Source organism: Pleurodeles waltl, chromosome 11 (genome assembly GCF_031143425.1).
Source record: "Pleurodeles waltl isolate 20211129_DDA chromosome 11, aPleWal1.hap1.20221129, whole genome shotgun sequence".
Taxonomy (NCBI): Eukaryota; Metazoa; Chordata; class Amphibia; order Caudata; family Salamandridae; genus Pleurodeles; species Pleurodeles waltl.
In genome coordinates this window covers 535,113,487-535,140,889 of record NC_090450.1, presented here as the reverse complement: position 1 = coordinate 535,140,889, position 27,403 = coordinate 535,113,487, and the positions used below count along the sequence as shown (strand labels likewise).

The 27,403-nt window shown below is 41.3% G+C and overlaps 1 protein-coding gene across 1 annotated transcript in view; it reads left to right on the top strand.

Annotated features, from left to right (window-relative positions):
- LOC138265851 (G protein-coupled receptor kinase 5-like) overlaps positions 1-27,403 on the top strand; it is a 377,657-nt gene that overhangs the window by 260,311 nt on the left and 89,943 nt on the right. Inside the window, exons 4-6 of the mRNA XM_069213945.1 lie at positions 23,173-23,250; positions 24,685-24,785; positions 27,029-27,121. Coding sequence (XP_069070046.1) covers positions 23,173-23,250; positions 24,685-24,785; positions 27,029-27,121 — 272 coding nt within the window. The remainder of the gene's footprint in view (positions 1-23,172; positions 23,251-24,684; positions 24,786-27,028; positions 27,122-27,403) is intronic.

The window sequence follows — 27,403 nt, the reverse complement described above, 5'->3', positions numbered from 1 at the left end:
TAATAAGAAGTGAATTCTAGAGGTTTATTAGGAACCTATTAAGCACCACTGATACGGGAAGCGTGTTGGCTGATTGGTGTTTGTCACAAGTAAGGCTGATGGTTGAAATTGTATTGAATAAAAGCTGATGTATGTTTTGCACATGGGATCGCATCCCTTTAAAAATGGTGCATTACTTATTTCTTTTTTAAGCTTTACAAATTCCACTTGACATTCTGCCGACCACGAGAATCTCACTTTGTTTTTACAAATTCGTCTAATAGCATATGTTTTTTTTTTTGTTTTTTTTTTGGGACAAATTTTGCATAGAACTCCACCAAGCCTAAAAGGTTCTCACATCATCTTTGTTCTGGGGAGGTAGGCACTAGTAAGAGCTATTCAGTGTGATCCGTTTTGGTTTTATTATTTCTCAAATATTTCGTACCCTAGATAATTTACCTCTCTCACAGCTACTTTACACTTTCCATATTCCAAAGTAAGTCCTTTTCTCCAAATATTTCTAACACTTGTTTTTACTTTATATTGTGCTCTTCTTTTGTTTTTCCCATAATCGGCACATTGTCTTGGAAAAACATTAAACCCTTAATATTTTCCAATAAATTACTCATCATCCTTTGAAATATTGCCACTGCTGAAGCTAACCCAAAAGGTACTCTCAAGAATTGGAAGCACCTAATGGGTGCGATAAATGTTGTTCATTTTCTACTGTCAGGGTGTAACATCACGAGGTGATATGCAGATTTTAAATTTAATGTAGAAAACCAATTAATTTCTCTTGTATTTGTGAACATCTCATAAATTTTTAGTATTGGGTATTGATCTACCATTATATTTTTATTCAATTCTCTCAGGTCAAAGCATAACCTAACTTTTCCTTTAGCTCATCTCACAGCCACCAATGGAGAAACTCATTCGGCTGATTCACAGCCACCAATTGAGAAACTCATTCGGCTGATTCAACCTGTTCAATTATACCATCTTGCATTAATCTTTTCAATTCAAGGGATACCTTGTCTCTAATGGAAAACTGTACATAACATACTTTATGAATGCACGGTTTGGCATGAGCTTTTAGTTCTATTTTATGACAAAAATCATTCAAACAACCAACCTTACCTGAAAATACCTTTGGATAACTCTCTAACATTTGCATCACGTCATCAGTGGTGTGTTTGCTATCAATAGATAAAACAGGATTTACACTATTGGGATTTAGAATAATACCTAACTTTCCTCGGTCATCCCACCCCAATGCAAATGGGCCTTTCTCTGCTACATATAGTTTACACATTGCTTTTCTTCCTTTGAGTTCAAATTCTGTGGTTCAGTGCCCTATTAACTAAATTCTTTCAACTTTACATCCAGTTTTTCTAAATGATCACCCAGTACTTTCAAGAATTTGTTATTCCATACATTCTTAGAAATAATAGTAAATGGTGAACCTGGGTCCGCAATTACATTTACTATCACTACTCCCATAGTTACTTCACACAAAGGTTTTTTCCTGTTCATTTGCTCAATATCTAAAATGTCATTGTTAGACTTTTCATCTATGGCGTAGTCTCCCCTATCTTTTTGCCTCTGTTTCCCCTTGTGTTGATGTGTGCTGGACTCTGTTTTTGTTACTCTGAGCACTTTACCAATGCTATCCAGTGCTAAAGTGCAAGTGATCCTATGTAAAATGTATGTGTGATTGGATTTCCATGATTGGCATACTTGATTTACTGGTAAGTCCCTGTAAATCAAATGCTACTAGTGGGCCTGCAGCACTGGTTGTGCCACCCACATTAGTAGGCCTGTAAACATGGCTCAGACCTGTCACTGCAGTGTCTGTGTGTGCAGACTTTTAATGCCAATTCAACTTGGCAAGTGTACCCACTTGCCAGACCTAAACCTTCCTTTTTTTTTTTTTACATGTAGGACACCCCTAAGGTAGGCCCTAGGTAGCCCCATGGGCAGGGTGTAGTGTATGTTTAAGGTAGGACGTATACTGATGTGTTTTATATGTCCTGACAGTGAAATACTGCCAAATTCGTGTTTCACTGTTGCAAGGCCTATCTCTCTCATAGGTCAACATGGGGGGCTGCTTTTAAAAATGATTAAAGCGTAGATTCCCTTTGGGAGCAGATAAATATGGAGTTTGCGGTCTCTGAGCTCACAACTTAAAACTACACCTTTCAGTAAAGTTGGTTTTAAGATTGTGTGTTTGAAAATGCCACATTTAGACAGTGGGCATTTTCTTGCTTAAACCATTCTGTGACTCTGCCCGTTTGTGGATTCCCTGTCTGGGTCAGTTTGACAGTTGGACTGTTTGCACCTCTCTCTAGACAGTGACACAAAGGGAGCTGGGGTGTAGCCTGCATATCCTGATGAGCCATCTGTGCTAGGAGGGAGGGAAGGAGTGGTCACTTACACCTGAAAGGGCTGCGCCTAGCCTCACACAATGCAGTCTCCAACCCCCTGGTGTGTATCTGGGGCCTGACCTGGGCAAGGCTGGATTTCACAAACAAGATAGACTTTCCTTTGAAGTAAGCTTACTTCAAAGGCCAAAATGGGTATGTCAATTCAGTCATGGGAGCAACAGTTGTTCCATACTCCTTGACAAACCTCCTATAGTATCCTGTGAGACCTAATAAGACTCTCACTTCAGTCTGGGTCTTGGGAGGCTCCCAAGCCAGAATGGTATCTATCTTTGGCTGTAGGAGTGCCACCTGGCCACTCCCACCTGGTGTCCCAGGTACACCACAGAACCCTGCCCTATTTGGCACTTGCTTGCCTTAATAGTGAGTCCTGCCTTTTGCAGGGCCTCCAACACTCTACAGAGGTGTTGCAAATGTTCTTCCACTGAAGAAAGCAATGTCATCCAGGTAGGCGGCACTGAACTCATCCAGCCCAGCCAACACCTGGTTGACCAACCTCTGAAAGGTGGCAGGGGCATTTTTCATCCTAAAGGGAATCACTTTAAACTGAAAGTGCCCATCTGGGGTAGAGAATGTAGACCTCTCCTTGGCCCCCTCAGTCAAGGCAATCTGCCCAAACCCAGATGTTAAGTCAAACGTGCTGACCGCATTGAGGGCCCGGTAGTCCAAGCAGAACCAGAGTTCTGGGGTGACACCAGGTGCAGCACCCTTTGGGACCAAAACCAGAGGGCTGGCCCAAAGACTGCTGGAATGCTCAATAACCCCTAGGGTTAAAATCTTGGATACCTCATCCTTGATGCTAGCCCTGACCTTGTCAGTCACCCTGTAAACTTTTTTGTTTTTTAATGGGTGTACTGTCCCCAGTGTCCCCATCATTTGTGCACAGGTGTGTGACCCCTGGGATCTAGGAAAACAGTGAGGCGAACTCTCCCAACACCTGGCGAAAGTCCCTCTGCTGCTCTGCAGTCAGGGAGGGGGAGAGGTACACTCCCTCCACAGACCCATCTTTTTCTCCTGCAGATAGGGGGTCAGGAAGAGGCTTGCTCTGCTCCTCAACCCGGTCATCTGTCGCTAGGAACATGGACAACTCTGTCCGCTCAAAGTGTGGCATGAGCCTGTTAACATGCAGGACCCCTAAGGGGTTCTTGGGAGTCTGCAAGTTCACCAGGCAGGTGACTTCACTCTTGCGCTCCATCACCACAAATGGCCCAGTCCACTTTTCCTGGCGCGCCCTAGGCTCCACTGGTGCCATCGCCCACACTTTTTGTCCAGGCTGAAACTCGACCAGAGTGGCATTCTGGTCATACCAGTGTTTCATGTCCTCCTGGCTTGCTTCTAGGTTCTCCTGTGCGAGACTCCTGACAGGGCAGTCTGGTTTCTCAGAGCCAGCATGTAACTAAATACATCCTGGGTTGGGTTTACTAGGAGCTTTTTCCAAAGCCTCCTTGACCAGACTTAAAGGTACCCTCGCAGGGTGGCCATAAATCAGCTCAAAAGGACTAAAGCCAAGTCCCTATTGAGGCACCTCCCTGTAAGCAAACAGAAGGCACGGCAAGAATATGTCCCACTTCCACCCCAAGGGCTCTGACAGGCCCATGATCATGCCCTTTAAGGTGCGGTTGAATCTCTCAACCAGACCATTACTTTGGGGGGGTGGTAAGGTGTGGTGAACTTGTAGGTTACCCCACACACCTTCCACAGTAACTTCATATATGTTGATGTGAAGTTGGTACCCCTATCGGACACCAATTCCTTGGGGAAGCCCATGCAGGTAAAAACTCCCATCAAGGCACGGCCCACCACAGGGGCGGTGATTGATCTTAAAGGAATGGCTTCTGGGTACCGGGTGCCATGGTCCACCAAGACCAGGATAAATCTGTTGCCCATGGCTGTCTTGGGATCAGGAGGCCCCACAATGTCAATGCCAACCCTTTCAAAGGGGGTACTGACAACAGGAAAAAGTTGGAGGGGAGCCTTACATTTCCCCCCCACTCTTACCCCTTGCCTGACAAGTTGGGTAAGACCTGCAATGAGCATCAGAGTGCCTGAGCGTTTGGGGCCAATAGAAGTGGGTGACAAGCCACTCAAAGGTCTTGTTCTGCCCCAAATGACCAGCTAAAGGCACATAATGAGCCAGACCCAGTAGGAAGGCTCTGAATCACTGGGGTACCACCAGCACACGGGCTGACCCAGGTTCAGGAACCCCAGGCTCGCTATATAGGAGGCCATCCTCCCAGTACATCAAGTGTGATCCAGGCTCCTTGCCAGACGCCTGGTCTGCAGCCTGCTGCCGCAAACCCTCCAGAGGAGGGCATGACTTCTGTGCCTCACAGAATGCTTCCCTGGTGGGCCCCCCTTCCTGCTGCCACTTTGACAACTCAGGGACCTCACCCAGTTCTGCTACCTGTTCCCCTGTACGCTCCAGGGCCTCCCCCTCAGGTTCAGCCTCCTCCTGGACCGTGGGAACTTCTGGGGCTGGTTTCCCACACCCCTTGCCCTCCCTCCTTCTGGCAGACACCTGGGTCATTCTTTCAGGCTTCAGGGTCTCCTGATCACCCTGACGGGCTGCAATGGACCTGGTGGATACGCATACCCACCCAGGCAGACCCAACATCTCCAAGTGTGACCTGTGTTCCACCTCCTTCCAAGGCCAAGCAAACAATCTACAGGCATGGTTGGACTCACAGCTACCCTCAAGGAACCTGAGACCACCCCCCCCCCCCCAATTCAAAGGGAACCTGCGCCTCTCTGCACAGGCGCTCTGAGTTGTCTACTGCAACTACTTGGTGAAGTACCCAGGGATCTATCTGCTCTTCAGACATCATGTGACTCCTCACTGTAGTCACACTGGCTCCTGTGTCTCTCAGAGCCTCCACCCTCTGTCCACTGATGGTCACCCACTGCCTGTACTTTTTAGTGTTCTCAGGCACTAGCGTTCTCTGGACCATCTCATTGTCCCCCAGTGAGACAAGGGTCATCTCAGCTGCGTCCCACCCACCTGGAACCAACTCCTCCCCAAGCGCTACACTAGCCAAACTCTGGAACTGCGCACCAGTGGGTGCCGGTGTACTCTTGGGGCATTTGGGGTCCCCCTTCACATGACTCATCTGGTCACATTCACAGCACTTACGTGGGGGACCCCTTGCCACAGGTTTCCATTTGGAGAACCATGGCTTTTTCTCACTGGTGGGCTGGGAATCCTTACCCTGGGAATCAGATTGGGGCCCTGTAGAGAACTCCCCCTGTTTAGCTTTACCCCCCCTTTCTTCTGAGAGGGACCCTGCCCACCCTTGGCGTGGTCTCCCCCATACCTCTTTGGACCCTGGTGCTGTACAAGTGCTCCCAAGCAATCATATTGTAAAGCCCCTCACACGTTGTCACCTTACTGCCCTTCACCCAACCATCCAGTGACCTGCATAATGAATCAACACATTCCTACCATGTTTGGGATTCCTTCTTCTTATAGGACCTCAACTTGTCCTTATACTGATAAGGGGTGAGACCATACCTAGTGATCAGGGCATCCTTCATGATAGGGTAAGTGAGCCCCTGGGAATCCCCTAAGGATGTCAAAGTGTCCCTTCCCTCTACCTCAAAGTGCTTCCACAGACCCGCCCCCAATGAGGTTCAGGGACCATATTCATATGGGTAGCAGACTCATATCCCTTAAACCACGCAGCCTTTCATCCTCCTTTTTGTAATCTTTCACAAGGTCCTTAGGAATGTGCACCCTCCTCTCAGGCTGCACTGTGATATTTCTGTCACCATCCTTAATAGACTGGCTCTTCTGATCCAGCTCCCCCAAGCTGAGCTCCTGAGCCAACAACAACTTTTTATCGTCTATGGCCATCCTCATTTTCTCCACCTCCAACAGGTGAGCCCTCTCTGCCCATCTGTCCTGCAACTCTTCAGGAGTCAGACCCTTAGATGAGACACTGCTACCTGCCTTGGAGATCCTACCCCCAGACAGAACAGGCCCACCCACAATACCATTGTAAATACTCTGCATCTCCTCCTCCTTGCCCTCAACCTCTTCTTCTGTATGTCCCTCAGCTTCCTTGGCTGCTACCCAGGCCCTCTGTGCCTTTGCAGCTCCTCCTTCCTCGTGGAGCTCTTAATGGGCCAGGCAAGATCCTTACAGAACGGTTTCAATTGGGTAACTGGGTAACTCTCCAGTTTCCCTAAATCAAAAGCAGCTCAGCTGATGCATCTCCAGCCTGAGACGTGGTGAAGAGTCAATAGAAGTGCAAAATTCCAAAGGCAGAAAACAAGTTCCCAATGAAGTTCAAAAGTCAATCAAGAATTACCACAAAATGGAAGTAGGGAAAAATCCAAAAAAGAGAAAAAGCCAAATCACAAGGCAAATAGTATTTGGTCACGTAGTGGTCTGCACTGAAAACAGTAGTGTACACTTAATCACTGTATGTCACGTACAAATACAAGTCCAATCCCAACTGCTTATCAACAATGTTAGAAATGGGGTCTTTGGTTGGCAGTCAGGTTACCCCCTGTCCAAGCAAGGACCCTCACCCTAGTCAGGGTAAAGGAGAATTACCCTCAGCTAACCCCCACTTGGTAGCTTGGCACGAGCAGGCAGGCTTAACTTCAGAGTGCTAGGTGTAAAGTATTTGTACCAACACACACAGTAATTCAGTGAAAACACCAGAAAGTGACACAGCACAGGTTTAGAATAGGAAATATTTATCTAAACAAAACAAGACCAAAATGACAAAAATCCAACATACACAAGTCAAGTTATTAATTAAAAAGCAAAAAGAGTATTAGATCCTTGAGAAAATAGTAAAAACGCTATTAGCAGTGAAAAGTACCTGGGTAGCGTCCAAATAACATGCACGGGTGAGTGTGCGTCGAAAAAGGTAAGCAGTGCGTCGATTTCTCACCCGCAAGTGAGTCTGTGCGTCGTTTCTCCTTCTCCGGTCGGGTCGGCGTGCATCGTTTTTCCACCCCACAGGGGAGTGATGCACCGATCCGGTCAGCACTCGGGTCTAGGCAGGTGTTGCATCGTTTTTCTGTGCCCAGCAAGGTTTGCGGCGAAAATCCTGTCGCACGATAACAGTAAAACCACGCAATGTGGGTTGCAACGTTATCAGCCTCCGTCAGCGGGTGTATAACATGGGTATAATGGGTATAACAAGGGCACCCAAAACCACAGACTTTGGATCACTTCTGGACATCAAGAGGAACCTCTGCCTGGAGAAGAGCTGAAGAGCTGAGAAGAAGTGCTGCCCTGCCTGTGACTGTGCTTTGTGGAGCTATCCTGCAGTTGCTGATTCTGCCTGTGCAAGGGGACAAAGACTGGACTTTGTTGTGCATTCCTGCTTTTGAAGAAATCTCCAAGGGCTTGTCCTGAGCTTGCCTCCTGTTGTTGAAGTGTCAAGGCCATCAAAGACTTCTCCTGCCAGCACCTGGACTCTCCACTGAGACTCCTGCCCTGCCAAGTGGTGCCCTATCCAGTTCCTGGGGCCTTGACAGATGAAGCTGGCAGACCAGGACTGAAAATCCAGGCACAGACCGCCGTGCGGGGAAAATGTCCGCTCACCTTCTGAGACGCGGCTGAAAAACGACGCTCTGCTGGCTTCGCAGCAGAAATAGAAGCTCCACCGGCATTGCGGCTGGAAAATCGACGCACGTAGCTAGAAGAACGTCGTGTAACACCCGCTGACAGAGGCTGATAACGTCGCAACTCACATTGCATGGTTTTGCTGATATTGTGCTGCAGGATTTCCTACGCAAACCTTGCTGGATGCGGAAAAACAACGCAATGCCTGCCTGGACCCGAGTGCTGCCTGAATCGACGCATCGCTCCCCTGTGAGGAGGAAAAATGAGGCACGCAGACCTGAGCGGAGAAGGAGAAACGACGCACGGTCTCTCGACACACCACTTACCTTTTTCTACGCACACTCGTCCGTGTGTGTTATTTTGATGCTACCCAGGTACTTTTCACCGCTAATAGTGTTTTTACTGTTTTCTTAAGGATCTAAGACTCTTTTTGCTTTTTAATTAATAACTTGACTTGTGTATGTTGGATTTTTGTCGTTTTGATCTTGTTTTGTTTAGATACATATTTCCTATTTTAGCTAAACCTGTGTTATCATTTTGTGGTGATTTCACTGAATCACTGTGTGTTTTGGTACAAATACTTTGCACCTAGCACTCTGATGTTAAGCCTGCCTGCTCATGCCAAGCTACCAAGGGGGTGAGCGAGGGTTAGCTGAGGGTGATTCTCCTTTACCCTGACTAGAGTGAGGGTCCTTGCTTGGACGGGGTAACCTGACTGCCAACCAAAGACCCCATTTCTAACAGTCATATTAAATGTAAAATACACCACTGGTATCCGTAGCTGCGTCTGGTAGACCCGAGCTCGACTGAGAATGATCTTCCCCTTGAATATACTTAACTTTGCTGTTAGTATTGTTTCTACTTACTATTGCATAGTGTCCTATTCAATTGCAAATCGAACATTTTTAATTCTTTGCTTGGTATTTTCTATTGTCAGCTAAATGCTTTGAACTTCCACATCTGTAGCATTTCTTAAGTTCACTATGGTCATTCTGTCGAACTGTGTTATTGTTTTTGCCTTTTGCTTTAGTGCAATACTTCTTATTAAATTTCTTTCCTCCTTTAATTATACTCAGTTGTTTAAAATCCTGTAATTCCTCTTCCACAGCCTTTGCGCATCACCCCGTAAGTTCTGCATTCTTCACCAGTGCAGTTACTTCCTTTAACAGGGTGTTACCATTTACCCATAACTTGTCTTGTATATTTGGGTTGCTTGCATGCATTATTATTTGGTCACAAATAAGTTCCTCTTGCAAAACCCCAAATCTACAAGTTTTAGCCAAATGTTTAAGTGCAGACACATACTCATCCAATGTTTCGGATTCTCTTTGTTTGCGCTGGAAGAATTTATATCAGTCCACAGCAACACATACTGTCAGAGAAAAATGAGAATCTAAATCTTCTATCGCTTGAGTGAATACATCTCCTCCATCTCCTTCATATTTTATTTTTATCTAGTTCATTATAAATTGTCAACCACCTTGACCAATACAATGTAACTATCTTCTGTATCCTGTGTAATCCAAGGGTGTTTAATAAAGCACACACCTTTGATATTGCGATGTACTTCTTTGGACTCCCTACTAATTATGACAATAATCTCTGCTAGAATGCTAAATGACAGCAATGTGATCTTTTAAAAACAATCGTTATGTTCTATTTCTCACCATAATGCAGTAATGCGATCGTACGCTGCAAGACATTCATGTGTCTTTATTTCGATGTTCCTTGTTTTGTCTATTCCAATCTCACTTTTTACTCTTGAATCCCAAGATGGAGGTTCCCGCGTTTACAAGGTCACGTAAGTGACCTTTTTTGTTCTTGCCAGTCATGTTAGTGTGATGCGCCTCCAAACGTCACTGAGAATCCTGCAACCTCTACACTGCACACTTTAATTGGCATCACAACAGCTCACAAACTCCTGTCCAAGCACATCACCAACAGCTCTGAAATGCCCCACCATATGGCACAATCGGTAGGATACCAAATGTAGGGGGGCGGAGCCAAGCACTGTGGAAGATGGCAGTTCTTCCTTAGAGCTGAGTGGAACGGAGACGGGGAATCGAGCCAAAAGTTACTTCTCTGACATTAAGACCTCCAAAAAAACAGGAAAATACTTAATCGGAAACCTAACGGATGTTATTGGATCTATAATCTGCGATCCATTCACTCTGCAACTCCTTTTTAAAATGAAGTAAGTAATATCAAGCGACGAAGTTAAAATGGCGGCGCACACTTCGTCTCAAACTATGAATAATACAGAACGAATACTTACACCTTTTGACTCAAAATATGAGCGCTTTTCATCTAATTACATTGCACAAATGGGAAATGTCAGAAGCTGCGTGTGAACAAATTCCAGCGTGCCTGCTTATTGTTGTGACACAACGGGATGTGGAACTGAATACTTACACCTTTTGACTCAAAATATGAGCGCTTTTCATCTAATTACATTGCACAAATGGGAAATGTCAGAAGCTGCGTGTGAACAAATTCCAGCGTGCCTGCTTATTGTTGTGACACAACGGGATGTGGAACTGATCAAGAATTTAGATATGCGACTGATCGCTATTTGCGCACCTCATCTACATATGTCAAGAATTGATCTCATCTTATGGAGGCCAAATGACATGCACTTTAATTCAAGCTCTGCTCGACATGGAATGCTCCTAATGTATTTCAACTTGCTGTTTTGAGTGATCTTCATACTCCGTCTTGCCGCGCAATTTGGGAGCGAATGTCTCAATAAATTCGACCACTGACTATCGAAGCACAGCGTAGCAATTGAGATAAGAATAAATCCACTACACAATGACAACTGCTTAATTTATATATCCCTCATCTAAATATCTTATGCATTAAAATCATCATGCGCTATATTTCGATGCCTTTCTTTTCTGAATGATTATAAGGCGACATAGCAAATTATTCATGATAATAAGATAACAACTGCTTAAACTGGAGAAAAGATAGAGAACCACATCTGTTCATTTCCTCACTGCGCTGAGTAATGCCGAATCCAATACATGATACATAGAACATTTCTTGATTTAAATAATTCCACTATTGCATAACATAAACTGTAAAATGCAAGGTTAACATGAACATGACCTAATAAAAATCAATATTGTTCTGACAAGAAACTGACTATATAAGAATAAGGTAGATGCTACATCCGTATAAGGAGGTGGAACCTGAAGCAGTCTATCTTTTTCTCCATATTTTAGTGCCTTTTTATACATATAAATCAAGTTCCTATAATGAAAAGTTTACTAAAATAGACTTACAATAGACATTGCAATGTAGGTTCTATATTGGTGGATAAACTTAAGTAATTATTATAAACGGAACTCTGGAAGATAACTGATACCTCCTATGTCAGATCCTAAAGTTGTAAGACAATTGTCATATAGTGCAGCCTTAAATTCCATACCTGCTGCCATTGATTCCAAACACATAATGGCTGACTCCATTGAATCACCTTCAACAGCTATGGATACTATCTTAAAAGAACTACTAGCCATAAAATCCTCCATTGCTTCCCTGGATAATACAGTGTCTACTAATACTATGGAAGTCCAAGGCTTAAGGAACGATGTTGTCAAATTTCAATCTCGTATGAAATCAATGGACAATCGATTTACGGATATTGAATCCCACCTCGATAAGACACCTGATACTGGACAAGATATTTGGTATCTACAGCAAAAAATTATCGATTTAGAGGACCGGAGTAGTAGGAATAATCTTAGAATTATAGGCCTCCCAGAGCAAATAGAGAAAGACAATATTCTAGACTTCTTGACTACTTTAATCCCAACCCTGACGAACATTACTTTTACAAGGTCATTAGAATTTTAAAGAGCTCATCGTGTTCGATCACGTGAAATGGTCCAATCCACAAGACCTAGACATATCTTAGCTTGCTGTCTGCGGCACCAACAAGCCCGTCAAATTATCATGGCAGCCAAAAAACATGGTCCACATGAATATGAAAAATCCCAGGTAATAATCACAGCAGACTTTTCAGCACCTACAAATCTCAAAAGGAAACAATTTTTAAATCTACGCAATAGATTAAAGAAAAGAGATATAAAATATGGTCTTTTGGAACCGGCTATTATGATTGTGACTTTTCAAGGGAAAACCAAAGAATATTCAGATCCTCATGACTTGGAATCTTTTTTTAATGATTTAGATGACAAACACTCAGAGATAGAACATAAGACTTCCTCATCCTCACCAACTAAAGAATTTTCTTCTCCTACCACTCCAGATGACATAGACCAAGGTGAATGGGAGACTGTTCAACGACATTGGACACATGGTGGTAAATATAAAGCATGGAAAAAATATCAACCAAGAGATAAATCTAGATCTCCCTTAAAAACTTGAACAGAGTTGAAATATTAATCACAAATGATGATGCTTTATCTATTTCCTATTTAATATATATTTCACTACAAGATCATATTTATTTATGATGTCAGATATTCTTTATTCCATATTTGAAATGGCTTTTATTATCCCCCTTCTCTGTTCTCCTCTTCATCACTCTTTGGCTTATATCCCCAGATTAAAGTTTTAGTTGTTAAGTGTACACAATTGTCTTATCACTTGTGTTGGACAATTTATTTGATATTTGATAATTTTGATAAGTAATACTTTCCTTTATTGATTTATTATAAAAGTCACACTGATTTAAAAACTCACCTCTAATATAATTACATATTGACATATTTGAAATTTCACAATTTATCTTAATTTTCTTCTTTCTCATTCCTCTCTTTATCTTTCTTCTCCTTATCTTATTTTATATTTTTCTTATTCTCCTTTTCTTTACTAGTAGAATTTGGATTGATATTGTTTTGTTAGTTTTAATATGTCAATTAATAAGTTAAAACCTTTGAATGTTATATCTTTGAATGTTAATGGTTTGACACATTTTATTAAGAGAAAGAAGATAGTTAACTTTCTTGGACAACAAAAACCAGATTTTGCTTTATTACAAGAAACACATCTTAATGAATCAGAAAGTGGAAAAACTGAAAAGAGACTGGATTGGTCAAGTTATACATGCTAGCATAACACAAAATAATTCTAAGAATGATGACGCACCTATTCGGAAATGTGGAGTAGCTATTCTATTCCATAAAAATTTACCATACAAAATTATTCAAACATGGTTAGATGATGATGGCAGATATGCATTTGTTAAAATCCGTATTGGAAACTCTTTTATGATCATAGGCACGATATATGCACCCAATGATTCCAAAACGATATTCATCCCAAAGATTAGTAGATTACTATCTTCTTTTGGATCTACAAAAGTACTGATTGGGGGAGATGATTTGAATGTTACCATAGATCCATTCATTGAGAGATCTGGCAAGCCAGATACTTATCATACAAGTGATCTATATATTTTAAAAGATCTTATAGAAGATTTTGCATTACAGGAACCATGGTGTTTGTTACATCCAGATGATAGAGATTATACCTTTACATCTTGCTCACATTTAATTCGTTCTAGAATAGATGACTTTTTAACTTCACCTGCAATGATACAATCAATAACACATGCAGGAATAGTCCCTTGTAGCCTCTCGGATCATGATTGAATAGATCTACATATTAATATTGGATTAACACAACCTCCCAAGTCTAATTGAAGATTCAATACTTCTATGTATAAGACACCTCAAGCCAAATTGAATTTATTTCAACATGTTGATCAATTCCTTGAAGAGAATAAAGACTCAGGGGGTAATTCTAACTCTGGCGGGCGGCGGAGGCCGCCCGCCAGAGTTCCCCCGACAGAACACTGCTCCGCGGTCTGAAGACCGCCGCGGTGATTCTGTGTTTCCCGCTGGGCTGGCGGGCGACCGCCAGAAGGCCGCCCGCCAGCCCAGCGGGAAACCCCTTCCCACGAGGAAGCCGGCTCCGAATGGAGCCGGCGGAGTGGGAAGGTGCGACGGGTGCAGTTGCACCCGTCGTGAATTTCAGTGTCTGCTAAGCAGACACTGAAATTCTTTGTGGGGCCCTCTTACGGGGGCCCCTGCAGTGCCCATGCCATTGGCATGGGCACTGCAGGGGCCCCCAGGGGCCCCACGACACCCCATACCGCCATCGCCCGCCAGGAACAGGATGGCGGTATGGGGTGTCGGAATCCCCATGGCGGCGCAGCAAGCTGCGCCGCCATGGAGGATTCCTGAGGGCAGCGGAAAACCGGCGGGAGACCGACGGTTTTCCTGTTCTGACCGCGGCCAAACCGCCGCGGTCAGAATGCCCTGCGGAGCACCGCCAGCCTGTTGGCGGTGCTCCCGCCGACCCCGGCCCCGGCGGTCCTTGACCGCCGGGGTCGGAATGACCCCCTCAGTCACAGATGCTAGCATATTGCGGGGAGCAGGCAAAGCAGTCATTAGAGGAATGATTATGAGAGATTCATATCTTCTTAAAAAACAATTGCATAACAAGAGGATTTTTTGGGAAAAAGAGGTTGTATCACTCTCAAAAGTTTATAACAAATCTGAATCATCTGGGATTTTAAAAAACCTACTTTCAGCTAAATTCAGACTCAATAATCTGTATACCTCCTATGCCGAAAAATGTCTATTTCTAATTCAACAACGTCACTATGAAAGAGGGGAGAAAGCTGGACGTCTTTTAGCATATCAATTGCGCCAACAGGAATCATCCAGAACGATACCTGTTATTAGAAACTCTTCAAATAATTTGCTTACTGTACCAACAGATATCATGGCACAATTCCATACCTATTATGAAACACTTTATACATCACTGAATTGCAAAGATACTAAGGAGGAAGATGATTTTTTCACTAATTTAAAGATTGCAAGATTAACTCAAGAACAGAAACTAAGATTACAGGGGCATATACCAACGGAAGAGATTGCAAAAGCTATTGATTGTTTAGCCACAAATAAAGCCCCTGGAGGAGACGGTTTTCCTATTGAATTTTATGAAATCACAAAAGTTCAAATTATTCCACTATTAGAATCCTTCTTTAATGAATTTTGTAAAAAGGGTCATTTTCCCCCAGACTTTTTACGAGCACGTATTACTGTAATTCTCAAACCTGACAAAGACCCATTGGAGTGCTCCAGTTATAGCTATATTTCTTTAATAAATTCTGATATTAAAATTCTGGCTAAAATACTTGTGATACGATTAAATTCAGTCATTACATCGCTTATCCATTCCTCTCAAGTAGGTTTTGTTCCAACTCGATCCTCCTCAAACCACCTTCGAACAATTCTACATTTATTATGGCAACAACATAATAAACCAGAAGAAAATATCATACTATCCCTGGATGCAGAAAAAGCATTTCATAGAGTATAATGGGGTTACTTATTCCGAAATATGAATAGAATGGGTATTGGTACTGATTTTATTACTCTAACTAAGGGAATGTATCAATCTCCTACAGCCACGTTTGCGTGCAACGGTTTCACATCTCCTTATTTTAAAATTCTATGCGGTACCCGACAAGGATGTCAACTCTCCCCTTTATTTCTTATTGCACGAGAACCCTTAGCCATTGCGATTAGACAGAATGCTAATATACAAGGAATTGTTACTTCATTGGGTGAGATAAAAGCTTTTTATTATGCAGACGATATTTTACTCATATTATCTAATTCGAACTCCTCAGTTAATGCTCTGATTAATCTATTAAATCAATTCTCGACATTTTCTGGATATAACATTAACTGGTATAAATGTGAAGCCTTACCAATGAACAACAACACTACACCAACCTTATTAAGTAATTTCTCTTTTAAATGGAAATCATCACATCTGAAATATCTTGGGATTATACCTAATACGGTGTTGAAGAACATTATGATGGACAATTTCAATCCCATTATAGACAAATTTAAAAGAGATTTTACAAGATGGTCTCAATTAAATCTATCATTGTGGGGAAGAGTACAGACTATTAAAATTAATACAATTCAAAAATTTAACTACGTCTTCAGTATGTTATCACTTCCCATTACTTCTATTTTTTTCAAAAATACTACATCTTTGATAACTTGTTTTATTTGGGGAGGAAAAAACCCTCGTATAAGTGGCTCAAAATTGCATTCATCTTCTTTAAAAGGAGGTCTTAGACTCCCTCATTTAGAAAATTATTGGATAGCACAACAACTATCGCACTCAACTTATATGATATCCATGAATAGTAATACGCCCATATGGGTGAAACTGGAACAATTTTTATTGAAAACTACCACCCCCATGGCCATTTATTATACTAAATGTCCAAAATTTTCACAACTCTCCAACCCAATCATTTATTCCTCTCAATTGGCCTGGCAAAAAACACATACAATTATAAACTGTAATATCCATATTCACTTAAATGCTCCAATATGGAATAATTCAGCAATTATTTATAAAGGTAAAGAACTTAATTGGTTTGCTTGGAGAAATCATAAAATTAATACTTTATCAGATTTATATACACGGAATAATTCCTTGAAATCATTCTCACAACTGCAAGAAACGTATAAACTCTCAAAATCACAATTTAATAACTATGTACTATTAGTGTCAATTCTAAACCGTATAACAAACGTGAATACAGATTTTATAATACACTCATCCATCGTTCGTCATATCTACATATGGAAAAATTTCAAAGGCATGGTATCTGGCTTATATTTATTAATCAATAAATCTTTTTCAGATGATGCATCTGGAAATTTTAAAATATGGTGGTCTACACAACTTAACATTACTTATTCAAATAAGGAATTGACTAAGGTTTTGGAGAATTATAATCAGGGCCTTCGTGATGTGAGGTTAAAATTTATTTACTTCAAAATTCTACATCAGTGGCATTGGTCACCTTCTAAACTCTACTCTGCCAAACTTAGTACAAATTCTGATTGCTGGAGATGTCGTCAACCCAACTGCGATATTGTACATATTTTATGGGAATGTACTGAGATACAACAATTTTGGATACAAATATCACAATATTTGAGAAAAATTGTTCCCAATATTTCACCTCAATCACCTTGCTTATTCTTATTACATGATATTCATGCATTGGGTACGATTTCTTCGCAGTTGTTTAGATGACTTTCTACGGCAATTAGTGTAGCTAAAGTTAACATATTATGTTTTTGGAAATCAAATGTTCTACCAACAGTCCAAACCTGGTTGAAGGATATGTTTGAAATTGCACAATTCGAAAGAATGATATATAAACTGAACGATAATCTACAACTATTTGATCATATATGGAGTGTCTTTTTAAAATAACATTGTTCCCTTTTCCCTCTATTCATCTTTTATGATGATCAATAAGAATTATCTTCACTCTTAAATCCACTCTCTCCAATCTCAATATACGCTCTCAATGGTTTAATTAGTTGTCAATCTCTTTTTCTTTTAATGTGTTACAGGAAAGTATAATGTAATAATGGACTGTTTAAATACTCTTTAATAATACGTTTTATATCCATTGTTCCTTTTATTAATTTCACATTGTTAGTATTCAATATGGAATGTTTATGGAAAGTTTTTCTTTATCTATCAGTTCACTAGGTTTATTTTTTCTTTTTGCTCTCTTTTTTGAATATTCATTGAACATTTTATATTGTCAATGAGCAATTTTGTATTTATTTTTGTTTCTATAAAAGTTTAATAAAAAATTGAAATACCAAAAAAATGAAAGGATACCAAATGTAATTATTCTTAATCAGTTAGCTTTTATTGGTGATCGAGTAAATACCTTTTAACTGCTTTTCGTCACGGTCCACTCCTTGGATTTTCAGTATTACAATCACAACAGTCCGTTTTATCTTTCTGGTGTGTAAATTAATGGTATAGGGGCTGTAAATGCTGTTTTCACTCTTCACCAATTCTGTAAGAATGATTCTTCGCTGAACACAGGTTATAAGTTATTTATCTAACAGCCCTGCACGCCATAAACCAGTGATAATTCAAAGCTGCTCATCAACTGTCAGCTCAAGGTTCTATTACTTCATCATTACAATGACATACCTTGGAATGTACACATGCTTACATTCTTTAAAGGATTCTATTACCACAAGGAAAATAATTGTTTCAAATATTAGGAAACACAGCCTGAGTCCCAGGATATCCCGAATAGGTTATCTGAGTTATTACAGAGAAAACGTGGGAGTCAGTATGTCATTGGAAATAATCACTACTCCCACTGAATATTTCACAGATAAACCTAAAACAGGCGCATGATACAGAAAGCACGTTAGGTGGGTTTGATTTTAAGCACGCACAGATGGAATATGTGGTTTGTAAATTTTGCATTGGAAGTGATTCTGAGGGGAAAAGAGTCTTTCAGAGCCAGAAATGTGGGATATGTGAAGGCCTAAGTAATACAGCCCCTTTCACTTAAAGATATGCAGGGATTGGAAGGGAAGTGTAAAATTTGCGGGAACATATCTTTGTCAAAGTTTTAAAGGGACGTGTACATGGTAATATGATATACCTAGGGAACCAAATGTCTTTTACAAGTGAAAAATATGCCACACAGTACTAAAAGAAAAAAGATAGGTGCTTCTGTGACAGAGAAATTTGAGTTTGTTTGGTTGCCAACTTGTAAAAGCCTTCAAGTAACTAATTAGCATTTGTTTAAAATAAAGGCAATCCAAAAAGTGTATAACAAACTATATGCATGAATATTTTTTTACAAGGAGTTATTTCTTTTCACATTCCTATAATTGTAGGTGGAGTGCAGTCTCTTGGGGCTGCAAAGTTTAACAAGTATGTCAAATGGAACAGTATCCTCCCCCTTAGTGTAAAGTGAGAATACATAGATTCTGGGAGTGATTTGGCAACTTCCAAACATGCAGACAAATGTTACAAGTGGCCGGTGGTTTATACTGGTGAGGGTGTTGTTCTAGTGTGGGTTGGTAATAGGAAGTGGTTTGGTGCAATGACTGCTATTTCTGGGATGTGTTCAACGAAACAGAACAGTTCTTTCTGGGGGCTCTACTTTTTTACTGTTCTGTTTACCGTCACAGACATTGAGCTACATGCACGGGGCCAGGGAGACTTGAACCCTGAGAAAGGAAGACATGCACATTGAGGCAAGGAAACACGAATATCGGGACATGGAGACAACAGCAACAGGACATGGTGACATAGACACTGGGGTGTTGTGACACAGACACCGAGGCATGGTGACACAGACACCGGGGTAAGCTGATACAGACACTGGGGACAAGCTAGACACAGGCACTGTGATTTGGAAGGACAGAGGCATTGTGAACCTGGATAAACACAGTCAGAAGAGGACAGAGGCACAAGAACACTGGAGGGGAGACAGGGACACACCAAGACGGGGAGATACAGACACTGGGGGCTGAATAGGCATACACTGGAGGGCACAGTGACAGGGTAAGGTGGCATGAACTGACGCAGAGAGAAGCAGACACCAGGGCAGTGAGAGGCGGACATTGGGAGCTACTTAGACACAGACACTAGAGGGCAGGGTGGTAAGGATGCCTGCTTGAGGAGTCTTGGGCCACGGGGACGGAATCGACTCAGACACTTGAAGGCAGGATGATGCAGACACTAAGGGGTAGTGTGAGCTAATCACCAGACACGTACACCAAAGGGAAACATCTGCACCAACAAAGGGAAAAGAGACATCAGTACTAGTACTGGGAATACCTGACACTAGAAATTAGATACAAAATCACTTGGGGATGAAAATCAGACACACCCAGTGAAACTGAGACAGGGGACATGGACAAAGACATGGGGTCATCGATCTCCCAAACATTGAGGCAGAGAGACATAGACCATGAATGAGATAAGGATACACAGGCAACAGTGGTTTATACACTAGTTGAATAACACAGACATCCGAATGAAGCCCTGAAATATCATATAAAGGCCTGGAACAAAGGTAGTATAGGTCAAACAGAAATTTCATAGGGCAATGAAGTGCACCACTCTGCAGAGAGCAGTCAGTGTGTGAAAAGAACCCGGTCTTCATGACCCCCTCTCCAAGGGTCAGGTGGCTGACCTGCTGTTTGTCTGCTCCAATGATATGAAAGGTAGAAGGGGTTCTGACACCAGCAAGGCCAGCTTACAACAGATGGCTTGATCATGAAGGTGCCCTGTCTGATGAGAGACCTGGTATATAGAAGCCTACTTTGAGGATGCGGCCATGTAAGGATGACCAGAAACACCCTTCACAGCAGTTGGAGAAAAGTGTGACTTAGAAACTTTTTAAACTTCTGAAAGGCTGGAAACAGTACAGTGGCTTGCCCATGTAGGTCGAACCCAAGGTGGGCACGAAAACCAGGTTCTTGATGTTCTAAGCTTTTTACTGCACTGCAAACTGATTCAGCGAGACCTTGCGAAAAAGGTTTCCAGCCTTGTGGAGTCCTGCCCATCTATGACTTCCAGCCTTTCCAAGCTGGATGGCTCTGTCCACCCCCTATTTGATCCATAGATGGTGTGGTGACTCCCTTCTGGAGGTGCCTCTCAAAACACATCAATGAACGATCTACCTACATGAGTCAAGCTAAAGACCGGCATATGGTAACACAGTACTACACTTACGGCAGAATTTTATTTTTGAGGTGCTACTGCCTGAGATTAAACAGACACTAGGTCTTCTTGCTGGACATTAAGCAAGAGAATTAGAGAGTAAAGGCACATAACACTCCTATAACTGCAAAAGGGAAGTATGCTTTGAAAGTCACAATCTGACAGAAAATATTTGTTGCCCTAAAAATGCCTCTGTGGTCCCTCTGTCATCAATGATTGCTGTTGGTAGTTGGTAACTTACTGGAATCGTCACAGGAAAGGTTTCTCTCTTACTAGATTTTGGAGAAAATTTATTTAAATTCTGGGTTTTGGCAGTACTAGAAACTGGTGATTTGCAAATTTTAGTGGTATGCTTGGGAAGAAAGGAAGCTCATCAAATTATTGAAATAGAATCAAGTCTTAGGGTTTTTAGAAAGCCTCAACCGCAAGGAGTACAGCAGGGTTGTAGTTGCTTTAAGGTCCATGCACGATCACCGTAAATAGTTCATTTCAGATGAGAGCAGAGGACCTTTTCAAGCAAAAAAAAAACAAAAAAAACAAAGGTATTGCTTCCCCTAAGTCTGGATGGAAAGATGCTTGTCACCTTCATTAAGACTTTTTATGGTGCGCAGGTTTACTATGTGATGTCAGCTTCCACCAGAGGAAGGAAATGCAACCACTATCATTGGGTCTCACGAAGACTTGGTGAGCTCTAAGGCAGTTGTGAAATTGGAGGGTTTGAGGCTTTGCTAGAAATGCTTTGAATTAATGAAAAGTCTGTGAGGGATCAGAGCTGCTCAAGGTGCTATGTATTTATTGTGAGGGATGCTTGCTATGCTGATTCCTGTGCTCTACCAGCTGTGTGAGGGATCAGAGCAGCTCAAGGTGCTATGTATAGTTTGTGAGGGATGCTTGCTCTGCTGATTCCTGTGCTCTACCGGCTGTGTGAGGGCTCAGAGCTGCTCCAAGTGCTTTAAATATTTTGTGAGGGATTCTTGCTCTGCTGATTCCTGCACTCTACCGGCTGTGTGAGGGAGCAGAGCTGCTCCCAGTGCTATGTATATTTTATGAGAGATACTTGCTCTGCTGATTCTTGTGCTCTGCCGGCTGTGTGAGGGATCAGAGCTGCTCCCAGTGCTATGTATATTTTGTGAGGGATGCTTGCTCTGATGATTCCTTTGCTCTACCGGCAGTGTGAGGGGTCAGAGCTGCTCCCAGTGCTATGTATAGTTTGGGAGGGATTCTTGCTCTGCTGATTCTTGTACTCTACCCACTGTATGAGGGATCAGAGCTGCTCCCAGTGCTATGTATATTTTGTGAGAGATGCTTGCTCTGCTGATTGATGTGCTCTACCGGCTGTCTGAGAGATCAGAGCGGCTCAAGGTGCTATGTATATTTTGTGAGGGAGACTTTTACTACTAACTCTGCTCATGTATCTGAGCTAATCTTGTACTGCCACTTCCCAAGCTGCGATAGTGGCTTACACAACTGCTGCCTGTTAGAAACTGGGTCTTTAATTGGCAGAAGTTTGAACCCTGTCCATGTAGGGACCACAATCCTGGTTAGGATAAGTCAGTTACACTCCCCAAATTAACCTGTGCTTGCCCCGTGGTAGCTTGGCCCAGAGCAGTCAGGATTAACTGAAGAGGCAATATGTAAAGTGTTTGTGCAACACTTAAATATAGTAACACAGTGAAAGACACCACAAAAAGACTCCACACCAGGTTAGGAAAATATTATCGGAGTAAAACAAGACTGAAACAGAAAAAATCCAAACAGTAGGAGTCGAGTGATTGTTGTAATCACTGTATTAGGATGGAGAGTTCAAAGTTGTCTATCTTCGAAGGAAGATGCACAAAGATTGCAATGGGTGCTTTTTACCTTCCTATTGGTCTTTACTAAATATGTGTCCAGAATCTGGCAGCTGGGGAAAAGAGGAACTCTTTGAATCTTTAAACCTTTTTTAACTCAACAGCTTTCAAAAGTATGTATCTGGTTAAGTAACAAAACTATACAACTGTGTAATGTAACAGAAGTACAGAAGTATGCTATACACCAACTAAACATGCAAGAGTACCATGCAGTTGTAGTATGTAATTGTTCCATGGTGCTGCACTAAGCAACTGGTCCATGCAACTGTACTAACTACGGAACTGTAGCATGAAAATATGGTTGATACAGAAATGTACTGGGTAACTCTAGCAAGTGTGCTGCCATGCCATGCCACATGGTTATACTAACTATGCAGCCATTTTATGTAAATGTAAAACTATGCAAACCGATTTGTATTGATGTAATTGAGGTAAATGGTACTGATTTCAGCCTTGATTATGGAAAGAATTCCAAAATTCTATAATTTGATCACAGGTGATTGCCCACCAAGCACTTTTATTCTGCACTTTTATGTCAGTGTGGGGTGGTTCAGACAAGCTATGTTTCGTCATTTTGGTTATTATTGCTTCTTCTAGTCAGAAAATACATAGTATACCTATGACAGTTTACTACAGGCTTACTGACAACTTCCAGAATGTCATTGTCCAGACTAATCTGTGAGTCTAGTTGAAGTTGTCCTTAAAATGTAGTATCCTTTTTTGTTGTCACCAGGTAGAATATGAAGTGTCTGCAGATGAGAAGAGGAAGGAGACGGGCGAGAAGATTATACGGCGCTTCTTCAACCCAAAGGTAAGAATAAGTAGCAGTGAGGTAAGCCACCTTTGTGATGACTATTTCTTTGCCCCATTTGGTAGTAGAGTTTTCCTTGGGACAAATGGAAGTACGGGAGAAAGTGTGTTCCTCACAAAAAGACCAGCACACTTGGAGGATGGCAGTACCCTGTTGCTGGTGGTTGCTCTTTATAGCAGACGACCAAAGCTGCGAGCTGCCAAGGGTGGATGTGCTGTCTTGTGTTGTGCCATACTGATGGTGAGGTTTCTCAGAAGAACACATTTAGAGAAAAGAAGATGTGCATTTCTGTGTCTGTGTCTGTGTTCGTGTTCAATATAGACAATAGTGTTATACTCTGCAGTAGTTGAAATGAGACTCACAAAAGGACCTGCCTTAGAGTGTCCCAGAGGGATAGTCTGAATTTATCACGCCCAATCACATTCGACCCCCCAGTATTCAAAATTTATTTAGTGTGCTAAATTTCAGATATTCATAATTTTTGGAGAGTAACCTGCCGATGTTAGTACCTACTAGACCAAAATCTAGATGTCCCGGTAAATACTAATACTGGGCCTTTTCCCGGTTAAATTCCAGGAGGGCTAAAGGGGTAACCTGCCGATATTTAACAAGTGGTGCAAACTTCATCGCACACAGCCATTGCCTGGTTCAATAAATAGTGCACCACTTATAATTGCACAGGGATTGCAACACTATGGGCTACTTGCAGGAAGGATAATTAGACTTTAGGAAGTTAGTATTGGACAAAAAACTAGATAGTGGACTCTAAACTACATGGATAGAAAGCATTTTGAAATAGATCTATACAATTATTGCTGTGCATATCGAATATGTTTCCAGGTATTTATAGACTCCTTTCCATTTATTGTAATTGATGTGTACCCCTAGACTCAAATAAAAAGAAATTCATACTTGCAGCCATTTGTTTTTTTAAAGTAATGTGTTTGGATGATCACCATCCGCTAAAGATGTGACATCCGAAAAAAAAGTTTGAAATCTCATTTATCCTTGTCCATAAAGTTAGGTTAAGGTTCATCTTAATTACTCATATAGTGTAGGAATAGCAGCAACGTTCTAAGATCAGTAAGCAGCTAGCACCAATTATGTTATTCTGTGGAATTTTGCCCAAGTGAAAAAGTGTCTCTGTACATATTTATTGTTTTGTTATATCTTAGGACATTCTGTGGAATAATCCTTTGGTGCACTGAATAATTTCTAACAATCTGTACTGTTAATTGAAGTGATCTTGCAGAGAGCGGTATATGGTACTTTGAAACATCAGTTTCGTGCTGCACTTGATGCCTTAGGCTAAACTAGAATGATGTGACCTGCTTTTTATCCAGATGAGGAGACGTAGTTAGGATTGTCTCATTCAATCTCCACCATTTGGCTGTCTTTCATGGTTACGTGATTCTGTATTATATCTTTTCACAGTCTCCAGAATTTGTCTCGGAAATCAGTGAAGCCAACAGAAAACTATGTGCCGAGAACCTGGAGAAGAGTCCTTGCCGTGAAATTTTCAGTTACTGTCTCGGGTATGCCCTTGTATTTTATATTACATATGCTCTTTGGTTCACGAGGAGTGGAGTGTGAGGAATGAAACAAATCATGGAACATTGGTTACCATGGTTTTGTAGAAATGGAAGATTGACTAGAACAGTCAAAAAATAAAAATAAAATTTGCAGCCATCTTGAAATGACCATATTCTACATTCTTTGCAGTTTGAGTGCTTCAGACAGCAAAACACAATTCTTAGTTTTTAGGGCTCTTTAAAGTTCATAAAGCTATGCAGTATTTGTTAAACAAAGAAATCATTATTCATAATCGGCCTTCTTAAAATGTAAACTTTGTTTTGGAATTGATGGGTATACTTTTTAAAAATGCATAAAGTAACGCATTAATATAATAGTTTAATTTTTAAAAAAATGTTTATTTAGTGATGGAATAGTAGAAAGTTTTAATTCGAAATGCTGCTGTTGTAATTTGAAAACTACATGTATTTTTTATTGTGGTAGACTCAAGTCTGCTTTTACACTGCTATTCTTTATTAAATCACGATAGTTATGTTATCTTAAAGCTCCTCATACATCTTGGGAAATACTGGGATGGGCCACAAAACCGTGTTGGCACCCTATCCTGGTATTCCAAAGTGTACAGTAATACAGGACACTCGTGATTTAAATTCATGCAAACTTTATCTAGTAAATCTTGGCAAAATTTACAAAGGGCAAGGCAACATGTGCAGAATGTGGGTGTGGTAACTCTGATTCTGCATGTTATATCTCATCACGACTCAGTAAATTCAGAATGTGGCAGTAAAATCACCTCACGATAAATCTTTGAGGTACAGCAACTGATTTAACCCAGGGAGGTTTTACCACATTAAATTTCCAAACAACTTGTAATGGCAGCCCTATTGTAACTGTCCCATCCCCGAGATCTTCACAAATAACTCTGCAGGAATATCCTTCTAAGATGTTAGTGTGATAAAGTGCTCTTAGAGCCCAAATTAAGTCTTAATGATATATTGTACTGTATTTTATGGCCTTTCAAACGATGGGGTAGCACATTTATGCTCTCCCTCTTTACAGTACGAAACTGGCGAGACCATATCATAAAATTGGCAAGGAATGTGTGCTTCTTTGGAACAGTTTTTTAGTTTCATTTTAATTTGAATTTCCTGTTAAAATGTGTCTAAGTTCTTGTGGTCCTGTCTTGTTACGAGTGAGTAGCTGTAGGTGGGAAGCTCACAAGCTCATGTGCTGTGGCCGAAGATTGCACAGCCATTACGTCTGGGACTTAAAGCTTTTAGCCCGCAATGTTTGCAGTTAGCTCATCTCCAGTATGTCACACCTCCATCCATTCATGTCAGATTGTAGCTTGAGCACTTTACATAATCCTCTTGGCCAAAAAGGTATAAATGGTAACTGTTTTTAAGACATTTGGGGCCTCAAGTACAAAGCTTTGTGTTTGCGATTTTCTAATAGCAAATTTTTGTGATTCCCTATTAGGAAATTGCAAACATCTGTGCACAACAGTGTGTTTTACACTGTTTGTGATTCCCAGTGGGTCGCAGTTGGCCAACCTCATTAATATTCATGAGGTAGGTTGCAGTTTGCAACCCAATGGGAATCACTGAAAACACAGGAATGGAGGCCTGCTGGGTACACCAGATCACCATGTCTTTGATTACTTTTAAATAAAGCAACTTTTTTTTATTTTTTATGATCAGCACATTTTCCTTAAAAGAAAACGGGATGCATTTCAAAAAACAAAAATGAAAAGTTTTCTTTTTATTTATTTTTTTAAAAGCAGGGACCAACATTCACAAAGGGAAGGGGTCTCTTGGGAACCCCTTCCCATGTACGAATGGGTTACCAGCAATTTGAAATTAGTGCTAACCTGTGAATATTTTGCTACTGCATTTTGGCTGCAAAACATTCTTACATGCCACTGCAAGACGCTATTTGGAAGGTATGCCCTTAACACGCCCCATCCTAATACTCTATTGTTAAACCTAAATTGCGATTCGGTAACAAGTTACTGAATTGCAATTTGGGTTTTGTACATCCTAAAAGGCATTTTTCCAGTCACAAACGGGCCATTTGTGCGAACCAGTCTGTTTTCAACTGGGGAAAAAAGCTTTGTACATGTGGTCCTTATTTTCTAATTCAGATGAGACAATGCTAAAAGAAACCAGGTAATTAGTATAACTAGAAATAGCTCTGCAGAATGTTGATGTTCTTCAATATTAATTTTTTGTCTCCTGTTTTATAGTCCTTTGCACGAGTATTTGAGAGGCGTGCCCTTCTCCAACTACCAGGACAGCATGTATTTCGACCGGTTTCTACAGTGGAAATCCTTAGAGAGGTGACTAGCTTTTCAGTGTGGTTTATACCCATACTCCAGCTTTACTTGCTTTGATTGGTGGTTTAGCTTCTTCATTGAAATTTGTACTGTTGATGGCCCACATAAGTGCAACAGCAGCAGATCAACCTAACGGAGTCTCTGATAGGCAGTCCAGACCTCATACCAACAGTGTCAGTCTAAGCATTCAGGAGACTTGCTCACATATGCACTCGGTGCCATGGTCATCTCAACCAAACTATACTCTGATATGTTTATTTGAAAGCACAGCTTGTTGTGATCTTT